The 9469-nt window shown below is 42.7% G+C and overlaps 1 protein-coding gene across 2 annotated transcripts in view; it reads right to left on the reverse strand.

The window, feature by feature from the left end:
- The window catches only part of LOC105295716 (zinc finger protein 786-like), a 30259-nt gene that overhangs the window by 7145 nt on the left and 13645 nt on the right, over nucleotides 1-9469 (reverse strand). The window contains exon 1 of one of the 2 annotated variants that reach the window (XM_011365504.2): nucleotides 4773-4895. The exons of the other annotated variant lie outside the window; for it this stretch is intronic. Coding sequence (XP_011363806.1) covers nucleotides 4773-4790 — 18 coding nt within the window. The 5' untranslated portion in view covers nucleotides 4791-4895. Of the gene's footprint in view, nucleotides 1-4772; nucleotides 4896-9469 lie in introns of those variants that run through there. 2 annotated transcript variants of the gene reach the window in all.

Consider the following 9469-nt stretch of genomic DNA (forward strand, 5'->3'; position numbering starts at 1 on the left):
TAACTGACTAGCAAATGTTTTCTCCAAGCTTTTCCTTTGTATTTTGAATTTATCTTCTGCCAACGAGAACATTTTGACCCTTTCACTTAGTTAAAACCTGGAGTCTTTCTCATATTATTTCCAGCTTTTTAAGAGTTTCCCATATCAAGTGATACAAATATTCTGATTTTTTTTTACATTTAGATTTCCACTTTAATTCTACAGATGAGACTGGCATCTTTATTTACATATGGATAGCCAATCACACAACACTATTCTTAGGATTGAAATGCCAACCTTTGGCCTTTGCATATGCAATTGACCCTTTAAACACGTAGGGGTTAGGGCATGGATCCCCACGCAGCAGCGGAAAAGCTGCATATAACTTCTGACTTCCCCAAACCTTCAGTCGTCCCTCCGTATCCACAGGGTATTGGTTCCAGGACACCCTTGGATACTAAAATCCATGGATGCTCAAGTGTCTTATATAAAATGGCCTTCCCCTTCTGCAAATTCCCAATCGTGGATCAAAAATACTGTTTTCCATCATGGTTAATTGAATCCACAGATGCGAAACCCAAGGATATGGAAGGCCAACTGTATATATACTGAAAAGGAAAATCCAAGTATAAGTTGACCTCCATAGTTCAACCTCGTGTTGTTCAAGAGTCAGCTGTGTTAGGTTTTCATACATATGTGAACCTATGGACCATTACACGATGTATCCAATTACAGTACCTACACAGTGTGGGAACACTGGGAGGCAAGTCTTCCTCCCTCCTCCCATTCTTTTCCAAGCTACTGCTATAAACTCCTGGAATATTTATCCTTCCTTATAAACTCCAAAATAACTTCATCCTATTTTAAAAAGTAGTACACTGGGATTCAGGTTGAATTTATTAAATTATATATGTATTTAGGAAAGACTGATCTAGGAAAACATTTTACCATTCCATTTATTTGGTCTCGCTCACTTTTCTTTAATAAACTTAATGATTTTCTTCATAAATGTTCTGCATCTTTTTAAATTAACTCTATTTTTGGTATTCTGTGGTTTTTCCAACAACTGCATATGGGACCGCCCCTGCCAAATCTTTATTACTAGAATTTTTTACAAAGTTGTCATTGATTTTTGTAAATTTATTTTGTATCTAATTAATGTAGTGTATTTGTTTATCAATCCTAATAGTATTAAGTTTGGGAGGGATACAGTCATAATTCTCAAATAATTTTTCCATCTTTTCTCAAAGTACATTGCTTTTTTCTTATATTATACTTATGAGAACGTCTTTTGTGGCTTCAGGGGTTAGTATCTTCATTTGGGAGACATGTTCTATTCTAAGATTATAAAAGACATTCTCCTGAATTCATGTTTTTACAGCTTTATTAATTAAAATGAGAACTTTTCCAACATCGATTCTTTTTGCAAATGATAGCCAATTGTCACATAACTTATTGATTTATCTATTCTTTTACCATTGATTCAGGATTGTTTTTTCGTAAAATAGTTTTCCATTTGTACTTCAGTATATTTCTGTTCCACTAGTGAATCTGTCTATTCTTGCTCCAACAGTGCGCTATTTAATTCTTATAGTTTCATCAAATGTTTTACTACTAAAGAGGGCATGGCTTTCTACCACCACCTCCATCTTATTTTACACAAAACTGTCTTTACTTCTCTTGTCTATTTTCTCTTCTACATAAATATTTTGCCAAACTTATAAATTCTATTGGGATTATGATAAGAACATACTGAGTATATGAATTTTGGGAGAACTAGATCTCTAAAATATCGGATCTTCCTGTCCAGAAACATATCTCTTTCGTTTATCTAGATATTTTTATGCGCTTTAATAACATTTAGTTTTCTTCGTAGAGATCTTATATAATTCTTGATAGAGTCATTTCTAGGGATTTTAGAGTTTGAGTTGCTATGAGAACTGAGCTGAGTAGGAATATACAAAATGCACATACGCACACCCTTCAAGCATCTATCTGGCCCTGTGTGATGGGCCATACCTTTCCACATCTGATGTTAACAACTTTTCATCTGATTTCAGAAAATGTTTCTTCTATTACTTCACAATAACTCACAAGCCCCACCCCTTCTTACACTCACTTCCACAAGCACATTTCAGGCAGTTTTAAAGATTTCTTAACCATTTAACATGCATAAAACTGGTGCTCTTCATTATTAGGTTCTTATCTTTTCAAGATGTCACTGACGAACTTTTTGGGTATTGTGTGCCTAACACCATTTCTCCCATAAGCTGTGTTTTTTATTGCACAATTTTGCCTTGCACTGTGATTTTTAGAAATGCATGGGCTGTATCATAGCAGAAATGAACGCGTGTTTTTATTTGTTACATATACTTATTCTCCTCTTGAGTAAATTCCTTACTTTTGAATGTTTTCAAAAAAATGCTCAAAAGCCTTGTTTATTAAAAGATCCAGAAAATTACAGAAAACATTATAACAAGCATCCTAGTATTTACCATTGATTTAACAAATTTAACATTTTTTCCTTCCAATTTCCTTTTAATGAAATAGAATATGATAGATGCAACTCCAGTCCCTTGGTCCACTCTTCAACCTTGTTCTTATACTCAGTCCTTCCTCCCTTCTGAGGAGCAAACAGTATGAAGAATGTGGCAACTCTTCAGTTCATGTTTTTGTTTTTTAATACACATGTCTATAAATTATATATGTGTTGTCCTTTATACACAAATGCTTTATTATACTGCAACTTGCATTTTTCATTCAAGATTCTGAGATCTGTCCATAATGATACACAGAGAATTGATTTAATTTTGTAATGTTCTATTGTCTAAATGTCACAATTTCTAATCCATTCTTTTATCCACTGACCACTCTGTTTTCAGTTCTGTAAATTGCCTATTCGTATCCTTTGCCTATATTTTTACTGGGTCACCTGTCCTTCCATTTCTAGGATTTCTTTAATTTTTATATTGATTGTTGACTACGTTACGTTACAAATGCTTTCTCCTAGTGCGTGTCTTATCTTTTAATTTTTTATCTTACACTGTACATAGTTTTTTATTTTGATGTAAATATATCAATCTTTTCTTAGGTCATTTTGCTTTCTGTGTTTTTTTAGGAATTTTTTTCCACAGAGGTTACAAAGATATTCTACATTTTCTTCCAAAAGGCTTAAGCTTTACTTATGTTTTAGATTTTTAGTTTATTTGGAATGTATTTTTTTATGTTATACGGTAGTGCTCTAGTGTTTTTTTTTTCTCCCAAATGGAAAAGTCAGTGGTCCCAAACGCTGTTTTTGAAGGTCTCTGTGTTAGTTCCCTAGGGCTGTTGTGGCTTAAAACAATGAAAATGTATTCTCTCATAGTTCTGGTGGCTAGAAGTCTGAAGTCAGGGTGTCAGCAGGGCCATGCTCTCTCTGAAGGCTCTAGGGGATAATCTGTTCTACGCCTCTCCCTTAGCTTCTGGTGGTGGCTTCCAGACCTGTCATTACTAGAAGCTGCACCAAATACAATCTCTGCCTCCACTGTCACGTGGCATTATCCCTTTGTGTGTCTGGATCTCTGTATCTTTTTAAATAAAAATATCAGTCACATTGGATTAAAAATGTACCCTAACCCAGAATGATCTTATCTTAACCTACTACATCTGCAATAACCCTACTTCTAAGTTAAGATCACAATCTGAGGTCCTACGAAAAACCTGAATTCTGGGAAGACATTATTCATCCCAAGAGAGTCAGCTTCTGTGTTCTCTCTTGGTTTCCACTGCTCTATGTGTCTATCTCTGCACAAAACAGCACAGTATTAATTCTACAGATTTACAGTAAGTCTTACCTTCTAGGGCAATCCCTGCTTCTTTGCTCTTTTTTTCAGAATCACATTTTTACCTTTATTTTTCTAAATAAAATTCAGAGTCTGTTCATCTAAATTCACAAAAATCTTATTGCCATTGATAAAACTACAATAATTTTATACATTACCTAGAAGAAAAGTATTATCTTTACCACATTTAGTCTTCTCATTTATAAGCATGGTATGCTATACTCATATTTACTTACCATATTCTCTATAAGGTACTGCATGTCTTTTGCATATTTAATCCTAGGAATTACGTCTTTTGTTGACATTGTTAATAGTATTTTTAAATTAATAATCTCATGAATTGGTTTAGTAATCAGCAAAAATGCTCGATATGGAAGTTTATATAAATACAGTAAAAATAATGGCCACTCCTTCTAAACCTCGATTTCAACAAAACACTAATCAAATAATATGCACTCTAAGTTTTCATATCCTCTTCTATTCCTTTCAACGTTATCATCATCCTTCCTTCTTACATTCTAACACGTCAGCGGCTGAACTCTGACATTTAAGCCCCTGCCAAACATCATGTCAATTATTCAGAATCTTAAATCTTTTAAAGCACTTGTTCTGAATTCAGTAACTGTGATGTAAAGTTCGTTGTACTGTCAAACCCATCGCTGGCCTCACACATCCTTCGGTCCTTCGCCTTGCCCGCTCCCCGCCCACCTCCCTTCGGGCGCCCGGGGCCCAAGCTGGGCCCGCGCCTGGGCTGGCCGGGTCCACGCTCGGCTTTGTTCAGGTGTTTGGCCATGGACGAGACCCAAGAGCAGCGGCCACCGGCTTGGTCCAGGGCTGGACCGCACACCCCACACCTAACGCGACCCCTGATCTCCAATGCCTCCCTGCAGGGACCCCAGGATGCCCGCCCGCCAAACCGGAACGCGAAGACCCGCCCCAAGCCTGGGCGTCCGCGCGGGTGACCCCTCTCACCGGAGCCGGCTGGGCCATGGCCTTCGCGTCTCGGCGCGGCCCCGGGGGCGCTCCCGCGGGGCCTCCCCAGCCGCGAAGGGCGCCCGCCCGCGGGGACCGCAGGCCCAGCCCCGGCGCGCTGCACGCTGGGCCGCGGACGGCCGGGCCCGGGGACGCGCCGCAGCCACAGCGCCCCCTGCGGCCGGGAGGGGTCCCGGCGGATCCTCACACTCGGGGCTCGAAGGGAGGGAGACCCAGACCCAGACCCAGACGAACTGAAAGAGCTGGAGCGAGACGAAGACAGAGAGGTGGAAATTCAGTCAGCCGCAGATGGACGGAGAGCGGGCGGATGGGGACACTTCGCTGCGACGGAGACAGGAAGGAGGGCGGGGTGTCGGTCTCTCCCCAAGCTGACCCGTCAACGGTTAGGTTCTAGGGTTCACCTGTGAGGCCATCCCAGGAATCAGATTGCGAGGCGAGACAGTCAAGGTCAGTAACAAGCAGGTCCCGACCGTGGGCAGGTGGGGTCCGTCCCGCTGGGGACTCTGAGTGCGGACCACCACTCGGAATTGTCCCGCGAGAAGGCCAGGTATTGATCGGAGTCCTCTCCCTCACCGAGAGGGCACTTCTGGTCAACCCGGGATACCCAAAAAGCTGATATTAACTGTCTGTTTTGGGAGACACCTCTTATCAGGTTGAAGGAGTTCCCTCCTACTCCTGGTTTGCTGAGTTTTCATTGTGAGTGGATGTTATGTTTTGTAAATGCTATTTCTGTGTCAATACATACTATGTTGTGGTTTCAACAAATGAAGGGAGGGAGGCACAGATATTCATTCATAAGTATAAAACCCAGGGCAGAACTTTTTAAATACAACCCCAAAATCATAAATTATAAGAGAGAAATTTGATTATATCAAAATTTAAATTGCCATATGGCAAAAAATTCCTTCGACGGGAGACTCTGAATTGTGAAACACATATGATGGAGAAAGGATATCTATAAAAAGAATACAAGAAGAAAAAATTCTGGAGATCTGTTGTACAATGATGGGAATATACTTAACACTACTGAACTGTCCTTTTAAAACTAAGAGGGTAAAATTTGATGTGCTTTCTTTACCACAATTAAAATTACAGGTTATTTTATGACCAATAAGTACACTGAAAAGCTGCCCAACTTTTCTAGAAATCAGGGAATTGAAACCATAAAGAGGCACCATTTTCACTCCTCTCCCAAAACTAAGAATTCATTGACGTTTAACCAGATCAAGAGTTGCTGAGGGAAAATGATATTTTCAATTGCTCACAATGGGAATATAATTGGTACACTCACTATGGAGAAATTTTTGGTAATAAACATAGTAAAGTAAATATATAAATTACATAAGACTATACTAGTAAAATTAAAAGCCTGCATACAATTCAGGAAATTCATTTCTGGGTATACCTCTTTGAGAACCTCTAGCATAAGTGCATCAGGAGACGCATATATGTCCTTGCTGCACTATTGTTTGCAAAAAACAGGAAACATTTTAAGTGTCCATTAATAGTGGAATAGATAAATAAAGCTTTCTGGAATCCTATAATGTAATAAAGGAAAGTTCCACTGAGCGTCCAAAATGACACAGGCACAGGCTTAAAGGCATAAGTGGGAGGGAGCACGCTGCGGAAATCTCGGGGTCACGTCTGACAGCCCGGTTACTCACCTACCACCAGGCACAGGAGGTCCAGAGGGTCGGAGGTCAGAGTACTGGTGAGCAGTGACTTTCTAGGTGACATGTTCCAAACACTGCTCCTCTGGAGAGGGAGAGTTGGGGTGCTCTCCCCTTACCCCAAGCCCAGGTTAGGAAGGGGCTGGTGGAGTCTGCTAGAGGACTCGGTCACGGTCACGGGCTGGAGTTGGAGTTCGCAGTGTCCAGCTCCACAGGGAGCCTGGGGACAGCTCTGCAGGGGGCCAGGGGCCAGGCTGATTTTCACTACCGGAGCTGGTGGGGACGAAAGGCCTGTGAGTGTTTCCTGGGGCCACACAGGTAAGGGACATTCGGGAGCAATGTCAGGCTCTGCCCGAGAGGATGAGTCATGGACCCCAACAGAGAGGGACCCCGGAAAGCCAGGAGGAAAATGTGCTCCCAGGTCACAGGAGCAGTCACAGGTCCCCAGTGGAGGCCTCAGAGGCCTCCCCGAAACGCCCCGGGGGGATTCCAAACACTCGCCAGTCCAGAGAGAGCGAGTCCATCCCACTGCGCTTCTCACCTGCTAAGAACTTGCTTATTCTCCCTTCCCCTCCTCCGCCCCTTCCTCCTCCGCCCCTTCCTCCTCCTCCCCACTCCAAACGCGAGGACTGAGCACCGCCGGGAAGGAGACAGGAAGCACCAGTCCCAACTCCAGGGGCGGAAGGGGTGGAAATCAATGTCAGAGAACTGACTCTGTATCATGGGAGACCGGGCATTGTTTCCCCCAATCATTGTGAAATATGTAAATATATGTAAAGAGCTGTCTGAATTCAACACGTCTACTTAGAAAATGGGCAAAAGACATGAACAGACTTTTACTGGTGAGGATATACAGATGGAATATAGGCACTTAAAAAGATGTCAACAATATTACCGTCAGGGAAACACAAATTAAAATCACAATGAATTGTCACCACACACCTATCAGCATGACCAAGATAAAAAACGGTGAGAACACCAAATGCTGGTGAGGATGCAGAAAAACTGACCGCTCATACATTGCAGGTAGGAATGTAACCGGTACAGCTACTCTGGGAAACAGCTTGGCAGATTCTTATGGGGAATCCAGGTATTTGGTCAAACATCAGTCTGGGTGTGTCCGTGAGGGCGTTTGTACATGAGATTAATGCTGGAGGGAAGAGGCAGTTTCCAGGCCATGAGGACACATCAAGCGGCCCTGTGAATAGACCCATGTGACAAGGAATTGAAGCCTCCTGCCGACAGCCAATGAGGAACTGAGTCCTCTTGTCAACAGCCGTGGAGTGTGCAGAGCTTAGACTGGTTCCTCCAGCCCCAGGCAAACCTTGAGATGACCGCAGCCCCGATGACATTTGATCTAACTTCACGTGAGCCCCGGAACCAGAATCACAGAGCTGAGCCACCCCCATGTTCCTGAATCCGGGTTTTGGAGTGTTTTTGTCATGCGGCAACATCTGACTAATACAGAGTCCTCCTGCCATCGATCCTGACACACTGGCCCTAGAATCAACCAAGACGCTGGACCACTGTGGGAAAGCACAAGAAAGACCAATTCCAGGAGGAGAGAGAAGTCCAGAGAAAGAAAAAGCTTAGGAAGCTGATGTCGGCATGGATGGGAGGGGATGGCTAAAGGAAACACAGGAAGGACAAGTGAGCAGTGAGGGCAGGAAGCTGAAATAAAAGTTGAAGTTCAAAGGCCTTAAACAGATGTGGAATTTGGAGGGAAGGCGGCGAGGTCATCTTGGTCCCACACTGCAGGGGATGTGAAAGTGATCTCAACTGAAAAGCAGGCGATGAACCCTAGTCCTTGCTCGGTAAGCCTCAGCTTGCCCCTGGGCTTCATCTTCTGCCTCATCTACAAGCCAGGTACAGACTGTATCTCAAAGGGAAACCAGTGACCTTGCATGTTGGTACCAATGACGGCTGGTGTCTTTTTACAAAGGAAGGATGGTTATGGCGTAAGGGGCGTGTGTACAGTGGAACAGGACTAGCGGCTCTGTGCTGAATCAGAACCAGCAGCGTGTGTGTGAGTGGACGTGTGAAGAAGATTATGAATTACATGTCACCATTAGTAAGAGGGTGCAAAGGGTGAAGAAGCAGAGGAGACCCTTTCCGCCTAGGCCAGGGCCACTCTGCTCTGTCCTTCCCACTCTCCCCTCGCCCAGGCCCCTGCTCTCCACTGTGAACTTGATCTCCTGGCCGCGGGTGAGGACTGTCTTCTGAAGGTCGCCAGAGAAAGAAGGCTGAGATCACCTACACAGGAACAGTGGTCGGACCGCTGGCCGACTCTCAACAGCCGTAAGGAAGCCGAAGACAGTGCAATGACACGTGACGGTCAGCCCTGAGTTCTTGTCCCAGCCAAACTGTTCTTCAAGGACAGACGAAAGCTGAGTTTACTGCCAAGAGACCCTCACCGGAGAAAATTATAAATATATACTTTAGAGAAAAGAAAAACGATTCCAGGTGTGAGGTCTGTGATACAAGAAGAAAAACAACGAAGAACTTGTAAGATATGGAAGCCAATCTAAAATTATCGGCCATGCAATATAATATTAATGCCTAATTTATTAAGTTATTTAAAAGACAATGAAAATACTGGTTAACGATCACATATGAGGAGTGGGGTGATCGCAGTAATGTGTTTGTGTAAGTTGGGAAGAGGATCAAGATATTGACTAACTTAGACTTAAAATTTGCATGTAGCAATTTCTAGGGCATCACTTTAAAGCTTGTGGTTTTGCCGAGCTGAAGGCGGTCAGGGAATGTGGGCTCCATGCTAGTCGTCTTGGCAGACAGGCGTCAGCGTTAGTAATTTATTTGCTGATTCTTTTAGACTCCCTATGTATATGATCACATCTAAAAAACTTAAACATTTTCTTTTCTCCTTTCCAATTCTTACATCTTTTCTTTCTTTTTTTTTTTTACCTTATTGTACTGGTCAGGACCTCCAGTATAATGCTGAATAAAGGTGTTGACAGTAGCTGTCTTGTCTCATTCTGATTTCAA

Source organism: Pteropus vampyrus, unplaced genomic scaffold (assembly GCF_000151845.1).
Source record: "Pteropus vampyrus isolate Shadow unplaced genomic scaffold, Pvam_2.0 Scaffold112, whole genome shotgun sequence".
NCBI lineage: Eukaryota > Metazoa > Chordata > Mammalia > Chiroptera > Pteropodidae > Pteropus > Pteropus vampyrus.